The sequence below is a fragment of the Asterias amurensis genome, chromosome 17, assembly GCF_032118995.1.
Source record: "Asterias amurensis chromosome 17, ASM3211899v1".
Taxonomy (NCBI): domain Eukaryota; kingdom Metazoa; phylum Echinodermata; class Asteroidea; order Forcipulatida; family Asteriidae; genus Asterias; species Asterias amurensis.
Window position 1 is genome coordinate 8,810,688 of NC_092664.1, and position 14,258 is coordinate 8,824,945.

The 14,258-nt window shown below is 36.5% G+C and overlaps 2 protein-coding genes across 2 annotated transcripts in view; one reads left to right on the forward strand and one right to left on the reverse strand.

The window, feature by feature from the left end:
* LOC139949436 (gamma-aminobutyric acid type B receptor subunit 1-like) overlaps nucleotides 1-9,100 on the reverse strand; it is a 39,830-nt gene extending 30,730 nt beyond the window's left edge. The window contains exon 1 of the mRNA XM_071947765.1: nucleotides 8,976-9,100. Within this exon, the coding sequence (XP_071803866.1) occupies nucleotides 8,976-9,082 (107 nt within the window). The 5' untranslated portion in view covers nucleotides 9,083-9,100. The remainder of the gene's footprint in view (nucleotides 1-8,975) is intronic.
* A 1,655-nt stretch (nucleotides 9,101-10,755) lies between these two features.
* LOC139949437 (uncharacterized) overlaps nucleotides 10,756-14,258 on the forward strand; it is a 94,434-nt gene continuing 90,931 nt past the window's right edge. The window contains exon 1 of the mRNA XM_071947766.1: nucleotides 10,756-10,922. The gene's annotated coding sequence lies outside the window, so the exon portion shown is untranslated. The remainder of the gene's footprint in view (nucleotides 10,923-14,258) is intronic.

A 14,258-nucleotide genomic window follows, 5' to 3' on the forward strand; every position in this document is an offset into this window, starting at 1 on the left:
GTATTTTCATTCAATATGTTAAACAAATCATACATACATGCATCTGGTATCGCCACCGTGTTCCAATAATACTTTAAATGACCTCAGTAACCTTTTAGTTTTGGTAAAACAAGATAAATCAAGTATGACATATGTATACCACGTCCTGTTTAATTTCTAAGTACTAAAAAAAAACAAATCTCAATTCGAAGCAATCCGAACAGACGGTGTTCGGTCTCTCTCTCGATTACCGAGAAAGGCTTTTAAAGTCATCGATGCCCACGGACGGAAACTCACGTCAAAATTTAAGGCTTATCTTGTTCCGTAAAAGATACCCGAGCACCACTTTCCCCAATGTATATATAGAGTAGGCCTATATATATACCCTTTACGTATTTCACAAATCACCTTTAACACATTAGTAAGAGTGTGCTGTTCTATTTTATTAATCGTATACAATGTAACCCATATAACCTCAGTGAAAGCAAGGAGTTGAATCAATTTTACGCTGAGCCGACTGCTCTCTACTCTTAATACAACTGTCAGTTTGAATTACTTGACTGTTTTAGTAATCGTTCACAATAGCCCATAACTTGAGTGAAAACCGGAAGGTGGGTTTAAAGCGGTATTGTGCATTTAATCATTATGCAAAAAAAGACACAAAATAAACTGAAGGGAATGTATGAGTTTGGTAATCACCATCTCCATCTCCATCTCCATTGGTTCAGTCAGCAAAATATCCTGCCGGATACATCTACGCTAACTTGCGCACTGCGTGTGGAAATAGACTACTACATATATTTGTTGTTGCTTACATGTCCCTTGAATTTAGCTAGAGTTGCGCTGTTCACAGCAGCCGACGAGAGTGAGTTCCAGAGTTTAACAGTTGATACGAAGAATGAATCTTTGAAGGCCCGGGCTTTAGAATTAATGCCAATCATCATCAGCTTTTGATGGAAAGCATACAATCATCTAACTTCGAAGCAATGTGCGTGTTTATTGGGAAATTATATCAGTTTAAATCCCCCAAATTTCTGTTATTCTTCCTGCGGGGACATTACTCACAACAGATTTTCGACGATACCTCAAAAACGCTACCACATTGTGAAGTGAAATGTGTACAGATTAGTTTTATTGTGTAGGCCTATCTTGATAAAGGCATAAAACAATCCAAAAACCCCCAAAGTATATACATACCCTATAAAGCGATGGACACTATTGGTATTTGTCAAAGACCAGTCTTCTCACTTGGTGTATCTCAACATATGCTTAAAATAACAAAGATGTAAAAATTTGAGCATAGTTGGTCGTCGAAGTTGCGAGATAATGATGGAAGAAAAAACGCCCTTGTCACACGAAGTTGTGTGCTTTGCTTGATTTCGAGACCTCAAATTCAAAATCTAAGGTCTCACTTCAGAGGGAGCCGTTTCTCGCAATGTTTTATACTACCAACCTCTCCCCATTACTCGTTACAAAGTAAGGTTTTATGCTAAAAATTATTTTGAGTAATACCTATAGCGTCCATCACTGCCTTTAATTTTCTTGCGGTGTGATATTTTAATCAACATCATATTATGTTGCAATACATTTCATTGATTTATTTCCTAGCTCAGGGTGAATCTTGCCAGATCTTACGTACAGGTGCCATTCATGTAAATAACAAAATAGGGTAGAAAAATAGGCCAAGCATGACTGACCGTGAAGTATAGCATTTCTACCCCATGGTATTACTGTGTTGTGTGCAAATTAGATATTATTTGTAAGCAAAGAATTTTATTTTTCCTTGGAGGGGGAAATTTATTCAATTTATTCAAGTAAGCAAAGAATGTGCAAATTAAGGTTCTTGAACCCAAATAATTGGATTTATACCTACACCGTGAAACAATGTCAGTAAGTGTTAGTATAACGTACTAGGTAGTAAATCTAAAGGCTGGTGACTCGACTTTCCTCTCACAAATGCCGAGTCAAATAATTACATTATTAATAATATTCACATAAACATCAATTTGCCTTGCATAATTAATCATTATTGAGAACTGCTATGGAGACAACACTATTTATAATCTGTAGGAGCGATCACAGCATATTGATCCAAACGTTGAGTCATTACTCACCGGTTCTTTTTTTCTCTAAGAGATATTCACAAGGTGTTTCCGCAAACCTCTCTTAGTTACTTAAAGGCAGTGGACAATTTTGGTAACTACGCAAAATAATCATTAGCAAATAACATTACTTGGTAACAAGTAATGGGGGAGAGGTTGATAATATGAAACATTGTGAGAAACAGCTCCCTCTGAAGTGACGTAGTTTTCGAGAAAGAAGTAATTTTCCGCGAATTTGATTTCGAGACCTCGGAATTAAATTTTGAGGTCTCGAGATCAAGCATCTGGAAAGCACACAACTAACTTCGTGTGATGACAAGGTGTTTTTTCTTTCATTATTATCTCGCAACTTCGACGACCAATTGAGCTCAAACTTTTACAGGTTTGTTATTTTGTGCTTATATTGAGATACACAAAGTGAGAAGACTGGTCTTTGACAATTACCAAACGTATTCAGTGCTTTTAATTAGAATCTAGATATTATGATATTATGAGCATGGAAGACACGTTTTATTGTTTCCTGTTTGATGTCAACCGTTCAAACAAAAACATTTTCGTTACAACGGCTAATAGCTCTTTCCAAATTTCGTTTGCTAAACTAAACAATACAATAAATTGTTTTGGGCCAAACACGGCACTGATGTTGTCCTTTGGTAATGAGAAGTTGGTTTTATGAATAATGTTTGATTGAGCGTGTTTTTATGGTTAACGAAAAAATTCGTTTTGCTAGACTTAACAAACAACTTTACAAAAAAAAAAAATTGTTTCTGGCTAAACACACCACGGATGTTTGTCCCTTGGTAATAAGAGGTTGGTTTTATTATTAATATTTAATCGAGCATGTTTTTACGGTTTACGATAAAATGTTTCTGCTTTGTGATCAATATGCTCTCGATCATCACCGCTACTGATTGCTTCGTGGTTAAAGGCACTGGACACTGCTAAGGTACTGCTAAGTTTTCCCGGAGTTAATTTGTTATCCCTCAACAAAATATTGTGCATTCTGTATAAACTCCATGAAAAGTTTTTAGGAAAGTTCTATGGGCTATAGTTTAATATTGGTAAAACCGCACACACTAGATTTGGTATCTACTGGGAGCCAGCAGTTGTTCCCAAATGGTTTCGGGAAAACCCTTCCACAAGTTGTCCGGGGAAAGTTGTGATAAGGTGCCTAAACATAATTGTTAGCATAAACACTAACTTGGTCAAGGCAATAAAGAGCTGTTAATCGTATAAAACATTGTGGGAAACGGCTCCCTCTGAAGTAACGTAGTTTTTGAGAAAGAGGTAATTTCTCACTTAAATATTAAAATAGTTCAAGCCTGAAGCCCTTCTTATCAAGGCATCTGAAAACACACATATATTTGCGCAACAAGGGTGTTTTTAAACATAATGTTAAGGGTGTTTTTCGTTCACCTTTGGCTTGCTTTGATGACCAATTGTGCCCAAATGATCACTACAGCTTTGTTATTTGATGCATATAATGGGATACACGAAGTTAGAATATTGGTCTTGTACAACCAGAGGTGTCCAGTGCCTTTAAAGGAACACGTTGCCTTGAATCGGTCGAGTTGGTCCTTGGAAAGCGTTTGTAACCGTTTGCTTTAAAATGCATATGATTAGAAAGATTTTTTAAAAGTAGAATATAATGATCCACACAAGACAGTATGACTCGAAATTGCGTGGTTTTCCTTTAAATAAAAGGAAAACCACGCAATTTCGAGGAAAATTTGTGTGGATCATTATATTCTACTTTTAAAATATCTTTTTGATCATATGCATTTTAAAACAAACGGTTACAAATGCTTTTCAAAGACCAACTCGACCGATCCAAGGCAACGTGTTCCTTTAAGACGCGTCAGATTCGTCGGTTTTAGACCCGACAGAATGATCTATCGGGCTGACAGTCTGAGGCGGCTTATGTAAAGTTAAATTAACTTTTACTCCGAGTCTATTTTATATCTCATCGTCTGTGTTTTCAATTAATTTTCACACCTTCAAACACGTTGACATTATTGTTGAGTTAGCAATTTGGGGTTTTATAAAAAAAAAAAGCACTGCACTATTTCTTTTTGTTACATGTACTTGAACGTGGCTGAAATTTAAAACCCTTACAAGATTAAATGCATAATAAGTAAGGCAATTTATATATTTTGTTTAAAATTATTAGTAGGGTAGCTTTCGATCCAAACCGGACCTTCTCTTCGGAGGCAAAAAACAAGTATAAACAAAAACATATCCATTAATAGAACAAAAAGAGGAGCAAATGACTTAGGGATGGGATCCAGAAAAAGCGGGAAAATTATAGCCAATCAAAGTTTCTATTTTATTTACGTATGGACAATTGAACACCAAGTAAGTTTGTATGCTGACAATTATTTTGGACAATGACCAATAGTGTCCAGTGCATTTAAAAATGTCAGCAGCTTGGACAGTGCAGTAACATCAACAGATCTACTTTTACTCCCGAAAGATTGGATTATCAATTTATTTTGGTTGAATTTGTTTTGTTGTTAATGCTCAAAGGCGGACTTGTATTGAAATACAAAGAAGCCGAATATTGATTATAGCGCCATAAAGTGAATTATGCAGGCAACGCATCGGTGTGAAATTTAGCCTTTGTTTGAGTTGTGTTCAAATTTAATTACAACAATGTTTGCCAATTCTGCCAAGTTTCCACGGAGAGGTTTCTTTAGGTTGGGAGCGCTCTGTGGTCACTGCGTTTCCTTTTCGAAAATTCACAGGTGGTTATCAGCTAAATTCTTGTTAAAAATGGACATTTACTTGTTTTCAGTTTAATGTACCTATACAATTAAGAAAGTTTCAGTTACTTGACAATGATCTAAAGCCATTGGACCCTTTCGGTAAACAGTATTGTTCAAGGCCCACACTTCGTGTATCACAACTTATATATAAAATAACAAACCTGTGGAAATTACGTCTCAATCGGTCATCGGAGTCGGGAGAAAAAAATTGGGAAAACCCACCCTCTTTTCCCCACGTTTCGCCGTTTCATGACATGTGTTTAAAATAAATCCGTAATTCTCGTTATCGAGAACTGATACTGTTTTATTGTTTTCTCAAGAAGTAAAGCATTTCATGGTATAATATTATTTCAAGATAAGTCTTTCACCATTATCTTCTGTAAACCCTGTAAATTATTTGTAAATCTGTGATCTTGATTTTTTTTTCTGTACCGAAAGTGTATAAGGGCTTTAAAGGCTGAGCTGTTATATGTCCCCAAAAGACACATAATGTATGCGTTGTTTTGCTGTTGATGTTGCTGGTTTTTTTTTTTTTTTTTTTTTTTTTTGGGGGGGGGGGGGGTGGCTTATTAGCGTATCAAAATATTAATTTTGTCCACTATTTTAGGGGGGTTCTTCTTTAAACGGAAGCGGTCTTCGATGTTCATTGGTAAAGCTATATGGTACCAAATATTCGGTTGATCATCGAGTAAAGTGCATTGAAAAGGGTTAGATGCCCGTATTTTTTTACGGTTATGACCGAGTGGAAAGTAAACTTACACTTCCTGAAATGTCACTTATCAATCACAGTTGCTCACACTACACTCAATAGTTTTAATGGACGTCGATCTTAGAAAGCAGAGAGTGTTCAGTATCTTGTAAATCTTATCTGTCATCCCTTTGATGTCAAAAGCTCTTTGCTTGATTGTCCAAATTACTGTAAACGAAGCTTAGTCCGTGCAAATGAAGCCTTACAGATAAAGTCAGTGATTGATTGTTTCCACTGTTTATGAATTGTTTACTGGTAATGTAAATTTGTTGAATTGTTTACTTATACACTACCTTGGCTTTGTATGAGATTGGTACTATCTTTGATAATAACTCCAAAAATTAACGACCCTAGCAAACTTTCTTTGATATCAAGAAACCCGCAGCTGATAAAATTTATAACATTTTGAGAAAAAATTTCCTTCAAAGAAACTTGATTTTAAGAGGGACTCAAAAACATTTCAATATGAGAAACGTGTCTGCATGAAACGTTTCTCATGTTTCTAATTACGGATTATTCCTCCTGCTTTGGCTATCAACGCAAACCGCTCCAGATTTCCGGCGATATCCTTACCTATTGAAATGAAAACGGGTCAGTATTATTTTAATAGGATTAAAACATTCCAACGGCTTCAAAAACCAAAGGTATACTTTGCCTTTGAATCGTATCCATTTTTAACTCAGAACTGCAGTTAATCATGAACCTACCTTTAAAATTATTTCAAAATGATAAAGCTATGTCTTGCACAGACTGTGAACAAATTAGATTTTGTTTTTGTCGCAGAGTGTTATTTTCAAGAAGTCTGCTCTCATAAATCAATTTAGTTGACACCTCTTCCCGCCTTTTACTTGATTTAATTAAAGTAACGTTTTGCAGTAAAACAACTGCCCTAGAAAGAATTCCTTAATTTAATTCATGTCTAGACGAAGAGTGTGACTATTTTAAATAAACACATGTTGGGTTGGCTGTATTTTCGTTAAGTTCGCTGTACACCTCTGGTATGTCTAAGGCGGTCTCATTTGGTGTATCCCAACATAATGCAAACATTAACAAATCTGTGGAAATTTTGACTCAATTGCCATCGCAGTTGCAAGAGAACAAAGAGAAAAAAAAAACCAAGTTGCAAACATAATACCTCGTTCTAAAAGAAACATGTTACTTAAGAGGGAGCCGTTTCTCACAATGTCTTATATTATCAATAGCTTCCGTTTCAAGTAAAAATTTCTGCTACCAATCGTTTTGAGTACATTACCAATATAGTGTCCGGTGCCTTTTAGAGCAATCAGCAATTATTTCTTCTTATTCAGAGGATACCAAGGGGTTTTTCCCGAGTGTATTTTTGTCCGTTTCCAGGGCCGAAATCATTGGCCAATATCATTTTCAGTTGTCAAGGCTTTCCGTTAAAAATAAAATTGATTGTGATAAAAATAATTCAATTTAAAAAGCTCCATCTTTTAAAAGTTTTTTTTTTTTTTTTGGGGGGGGGGGGGGAGATCCAGTCAATAATGGAATCTTGCAGTATGAAGGCATGATTTGCTTTGGTTAAAAAAAAATCTCTTAGTCTTAGATTCTTTTACCTTCAAAAATAATTTTGACAGGGTGCTTAAAAAAAAATAAAAAAATGAATGAATAGAAGAAATTACTGGTCAACCTTGATGAGCCTATTACAAGAATAGATTTTAATAGCCACATTTTTAACTGAACCTACAGCAAAGGTTGACTAATTCTGCATGTTCAATATCCTTGTTTGACCTTATCATTTCTTTGGACATTAGACGTTGTCTCAAGTCCACTTGCCATTGTTTTGTTTCCTGTCAAGTTCATTTGCCATTGTTTTTTTTCCTGTGCAAAATCTGTCCTTTCTATTTGTCTTTGTTAATGGGAAAAACATGTCACGGTCAAGACGAAGATTTATAAAAATATGAATTATATCCGAGTGAACGATTTTACGTCGAATCACAATCTAGAAGAAAAAAACCTGTCAGTTGACCCAAATTCCGGACCCTGGAAGGCCTCACGTATGGGTTTCGAGGCAATGCTCCCCATAGTGAATTATCAATATATGATATATTAAAAAGCGCCCCGGTAGTAACAAAAAAGAAAAAAAAAAAAAAAAAAAAAAAAAATTGGAACTGAGGAGTCTCCCGAATAGAAAATCTACTACGATGGGAGAGGAAGACCAAATCTCAGAAGATCGCAATCTACCCAGTAATGGCATTACGCCCAAATCTGAGTCAGGCTAATCCGGAAAACTCGACCCGGAAAGTTTTTTTCTGACAAAAATAATTTTAACTCAGTCTTTCAGTGGGTCAGCATGGTTAGATTGATACATTTCGGGTTGTTATGACACAGTCAGTGGGTCACTGAACCAGAAATTTGGTCCCGTGACGGCGAACCGTGTTCAAATTCTTCAAATTGCGCCCTCTGTTGAACCAACCTCCACCGGCATAAAATTTAGTTTTGTAGTTCAATTCTTGTATTTTTTTAGTGCACAGTGAAATCTTGGTCGTTTTGTGAGTAATTTAGCCTATGAAGAGAAAAAACACCAGTCACACTTTATAATATATTCTACTGACCAGGAATGTTCCTTAAAAAAATGAATGACGCTCTAAGTCTGTAACATAGATCCATATTACCCAGAAATAAATTTATCATCAGAAAATAGAACACGGCATAGAAAAGTCATCATGTTGCAAGGAAGTCATCACGAGGAATCATGAGGCTACTTATATCTTCCAAGTGTTGAAAGACAGGTTGCACGCGTCATGTACAAACAGAGGTGCAACTAAGAGAGAAAGAGAGAGAATATGTTGGATTGGACATTTTCAATCGAAATTGATGGGCTGATTTTGGTTGACTATAGCCTCTAGCAGCAGATTAAAGGAGTAATGACGCGGGACGTTCTTGCATTATGGCCCCGTAAGCATTACTCAAGCCATCCACAGCTCTTTGTGAAATATGCAGCGCCGGTACACAGGATGCAAACGTTGCTAGCAGCCTCTCGCATACTAATTTGCTCATCGGTGATGAGAAGCAATAAATGTGCCACAACCGGGACTCGAACCCACGAATGCCGATTTAATCAAGACGCCTAAAATAAGCCTTAAATTCCACTTAAAGGCATACCAGCAAGTCGGGTGATCTTTTGGGAGCAGAACGTATAAGTTGAGCAAAGACCAAGTCGATTTGGAGGTCTGTACTGTACCATAAACTTTACTTATATTGACCTAAATAATTATGGGAAACACACACAAACTATTTTGGGTTTAAATGTATATTGTTGATTTCGGATAGACGGTAAAGAGAAGGAAAACTAAGACATTCCTATCGAACTCTAAAGTTACACTTACCTCCGTGTTATCTCCCGGAGTCTGTGGAAGCATCACCAGCCGATACCCGGGTAAGATGCTCGGGTTGGAGTTGACATGCTTGAGTCCAATCTCCACTGCCGGTCTTTGGCCCTGGCCCCCTGGCCACGAACCCGTCATTGGGAACAGTCCCAGAATGTACAGATCGGTGATGTTGTCGGTGGTGGTATCAGCGCTTGAAGTAGTGAGTCCGAGCAGCAGGAGGGCAATATAGAACAGTGTTCCCGTCAAGAACATCATCTTCATCTTTATTCCAATCTACAAAAATGTTACTGTTGTTTCCAAAGATTGAACAAGACTAGTCAATATATTAGGTGACTTTTACAATCTTTGATTTCGTAGATACAGCTCTATTTTTGGAGGTAGGATGTTTACTACTTCACCAGTATTGAAGACAATTTGAAGTTGCGGCCTATTATTGTTCTGAAGATAAGATTGAAAAAGACTATAGTCAATAGTGTGTGACTTTTACAATAATTGATTTCGTAGAATCGTGGAGGTAGAATGGTCGACTTTCACCGTGAACTTGTGATGGAGAATAAATTAAAGATGCTGCCTCACTGTTGTTCTAATATTGAACAAGACTAGTCAATATTTAGTGACTTTTACGATCTTTGATTTCGTAGATCAGGTCTAAGAGTAGAATGGTCGACTAATTCACCGTAAGCTTGACTACTAATTCTGAAGATGCGGCAGTTGTTTTAAAGATGATATTGAACAATATAATGCGTGACTACTTCACTGACTCTTCATCAATGTAGTTAAAACGAACGTGATCAACCACCAGGGCAAACTATACTCCACCACGAGTTGAAGAACCATTTGAAGATGCGGTTTGAAACCCGACGATGCGCGCGCGGTGCGTGCGATGTAAATGAAGTCGGTCACTCACACGGAAGAGAGCTCGATAGCAACAGTTTCTGAGCTTGCCACCCGATCAGTATAACATTTTGAAACGTAGAGGACGACTGTGATAATGAGAAAGTGTGAGGGGTTTTGTACACAGAGAATCATCTCTGTGTCACTTACATTTTTTAAAGACAGTGGACACCAATAATAATAATAAATAATAATATTTAAAATTTATATTGGTAATTACTCAAAATAATTAGTATCATAAAACCTTTCTTGATTGCGAGTAATGGGGAGAGGTTGATTGTATAAAACATTGTGAGAAACAGCTCCCTCTGAAGTAACGTAGTTTCCGAGAAAGAAGTAATTTTCCACGAATTTGATTTCGAGACCTCAGATTTAGAATTTGAGGGACAACTCTTTTTCGAGTGGTCTTCCACTCTTTTTGAAGTTTGCATCTTTTTGAGTGATTTTTCACTCTGTCTTGGAGAAAAACCGGTTTAAAAGAGGGAAATAACCACCACTCTTATTAAAGACCTATATCGAAATGTAAAGAGTGGTGTATTTTCAAATCAAACGTACTTGTATACCTGTAAACTATAACGGTGTTTTATAAAGGTATGCCTAGATTTACATGTATTAAATCAAAGCTCATTTTTTATGTGTTTATAATGAAAGACATTCCATAGTGACACTTATTGTCCCATCTTCTGCACAACGAACCGGACCCGTTCGCAACGAGAAACGCCCCTCTACTTGTTGTGAAGCAGACGATAACAACATCCGGTTTGCTGTTGTGACTCGTGGGGGGCCATGGCCCAATCAAGTTCATTTATTAAGTGGAGCGATTTCTGTTGATAAACACGCGCATACAGCCCACGTGTGTGTAGAGTCACAGAGTGAAAGATATCATTGCAAGGTCACGATAAACCATGTCAATAAAGTCTGCCTATCACCATTGAGCAATAAACTACGGTCACGCCGAAAAGGAACCAAGAAATTACAGTTTTTAAGCACAGTTCTGAACGTTCGAAAAACTGTATTGTACCTTCCGAACGTTGACAACAATTACAGTTATATGCAAGCTTAGTGGACTTTGGTTAAGAGAGTGAGTATTCCGTTTAAAAAGTGTTTGCCGTTTGTATTTTTTAGTAGGTAGCAAGTCCATTTAAAGTCTGACACCTGACTGAATTTATCATGTTTATTTTAGTCACAGTGCAAGTAGCACTACTGTACTAGTATTGGCAATGTACAAATTGTCATTGTTGTGTGCTATAGTTACAGATAGTAGATCGTTTATGCAGCAAAAGTAGTCGGGGTGTTTCTTCTCCATGGTGTAGGTAAACGTTTAAACAAATCGTTGTAAAATCAGTACCCAGATTTCAAGTTGAACTTCAACCATGGATTATAATGTTCTCACTGAAATACAACCATGTGGAGCTCTTTCAAAAATGTAGCCCTAGTAAGTTAGTAGTAGTACAGTACACTATACATACAAATATTGACTGCTTCAAGTGCTATGGTTAAAACTACGACTCCCGAGGTGATCCCAGGATCGTTCTATTTTCCAGCAGAGGCGCAGCCGAGGGAAAATGGAATGGTCCGGGATCACCGAGGGAGTCGTAGTTTTAACCATAGCACGAGTTAAAGCAGTCAATATTTGTTAAATAACACCCAAACAGACTATTTATCATGTTCGTACTTGTACCGTTCGTACGCGCGTTTCAGATACATAGATGCACAAATGATTGGGTTCAAGGTGGGTGAAAAGACGTCTGCAAACGATGCACTATCACACGGCCGCCATAAAACTATCTAGTAAAAGTATAAGACATATCATGTGACACGCTCTAAACCAATGAAAAGGCAGCCTTCGGCCCAATACGCTAGCATACATGTACAAAAGAATCATAACAAATTACCAGACTTTTGACTGGTATTAAAATAAAACAATTTGTTACTATTTTTTCCTGTTTCCCTTTTTTGCCATATAATTTTCATTTTTTTAAACCCTTTTTCAATAATTTGTTGTGAGCCGATAAGGACAGTTTTACAACAAAAAGTACTGGAGAAAGGGTCTAGCTGTAAGCAATTTAAAGTGCAAAAAAAATGCCAAGAAAACTGAGTGTTAAAGTTTTATATAGGAAGGTAAAACTCTACATGGTAATGGGAAGTCATGTTTTTGAGGGTAATTAATTCTACATATGTAGCAATTAATTGTTTTTGTAGGTGCCATGCTATTGCTTTTAAAAGGCCTTTTGATAATGGAAAAAAAAAAACGTATTTAGTGTGCCCAGCAGAAGGGCATCTATGAGCCTAGAACAAATATTTTTGTAAGTATTTTATGTGTAAATATCACTAATGCCCTGGGCATCACAGTAGCCTAACATCCAAGATTAAGCCCAAACAGCATTAAAAATATTCCTGACCAAAACATTTGTGGTCAGTTGTCAACATATAAATTTAATTATAATAACATTCTTTAATGCCCAAAATTTAATCTTTTGAAATAGTTTTGACTTCCCCATTGTATTTCCTTTAAGCAAATCCATGTTGTTATCGCTTTTATTGTGTAAACAAACATTACATAACAAACTTTGTTGAGTCATGGGCTAAAACATTAGACCTGACTCGAAACAATGCAGATCACTCACACTAAATTGGTGTCTACATCTTGTAGTCCATGTTTAGAAAGGGTTTGTAAAATGTTTAGTGTTGGGGTTTCAATTGATGTAAAAGGGAATAAGAATGGGTAATAAGTCACATTTGAAAAGTTTTAACATTGTGTCAGACACTTTTGTGACAAGTTCTGTCCGCAATTGTATGTGTACATTTTTATTTTTAACTTAAAAGTTTCTTAATAATCAGTGAAGAACATTAAAGGGAAGGTACACTTTTGGTAGTTGTCAAAGACCAGCCCTTTCACTTGGTGTATCTCAACATATGCATAAAATAACAAACCTGTGAAAATTTGAGCTCAATTGGTCATCGGAGTTGGGAGAAAATGATGAAAGACAAAACACCCTTGTTGGACGAATTTTTGTGCTTTCGGATAGGAATAAAAGACTTCTAGCTACATGAGTCTTTTATTACTTTAGTGAGAAATTACCTCTATTTCAAAATCTATGCTACGTCAGAGAGAACCGTTTCTCACAATATTTTGTTCTATCAACAGCTCTCCAATGCTTGTTACCAAGTAAGTTTTTAAATTAGGCCTAATATTTGTTTTGAGTAATTACCAAACGTGTACCTTCCCTTTAAAAGAAATTGCGGTTAACACTAGGCCTACAGGTACACAAACAATTATTTTACTTATTTTATGTACACCATACTGTCATAAATTAGACACTGAGCCTGTTATTCAAGTTAATAACCCTATCCATTGCACCTGAGAACTGCAAAGCTGGCGCTGCAGATGTCACATCAATGTTGTCAAGCTCGAAACAGAACATTCACAGAAATTGTTGCTGTAGTATACCTAGTACCTGTACTACAAATACAAGTAGTTTCTTACATGTAATTATTTTACGTACTTGTTGTAATGCCATACTGTCATAAATTAGACCATTAGACAAGTGAGTCCATAAGTCAATCTCAAAGCCATTATACACTTTCGGCACAGAAAAATAAATAAAAGTTCACAGATTTACAAATAACTTACAGTGTTTACAGAAGGTAATGGTGAAAGACTTCTCTTGAAATATTATTCCATGAAATACGTTACTTTTCGAGAAAACATCAAAACAATTATCAATTCTCGTTGTCGAGAATTACGGAGTTATTTTAAACACATATCATGACACGGCGAAATGTGCGAAAACAAGGGTGGGTTTTCCCTGTAATTTTCTCCCAACTCCGATGACGGATTAAGCCTAAATTTTCACAGGTTTGTTATTTTATATACAAGTTGTGATACATGAAGTGTGAGCCTTTGGACAATACAGTTTACCGAAAGTGTACAATGGCTTTAAACTGTACCCGCTGAACCTGAGAACTGTCAAGCTGGCGCTGCAGATGTTACCCCATATCAATGTTAGTAGCATGTAGAAACCCAAAACAGAACATTAAAATAACTTGTGGTCTGACAAACACATACACATAGTTTCTTAATTATTTTACAATTTTTTTGTGCACCACCCATGTCATAAATTAGACAAGTCAATGTCAACTTTCACGACACTGTTGAATTGATGTTGGTAGCATGTAGTGAAGCATAAAACAGAACATAAAAGAAATTAGTGTCTTACGTACAGGTACACACAAGTAGTTTCTTAAAATTATGTTTTGTACTTGTAGGCCATACTGTCAAAAATTAGACCATTAGCATTAGACAAGTGAGCTCATAAGTCAATCTTAAACCCTATCCACCAAACCTGAGAACTGTCAAGCTGGCGCTGTAGATGTTAACCCCACATCCTGTTCCCTGTCCCAGGGCAACGGTGAC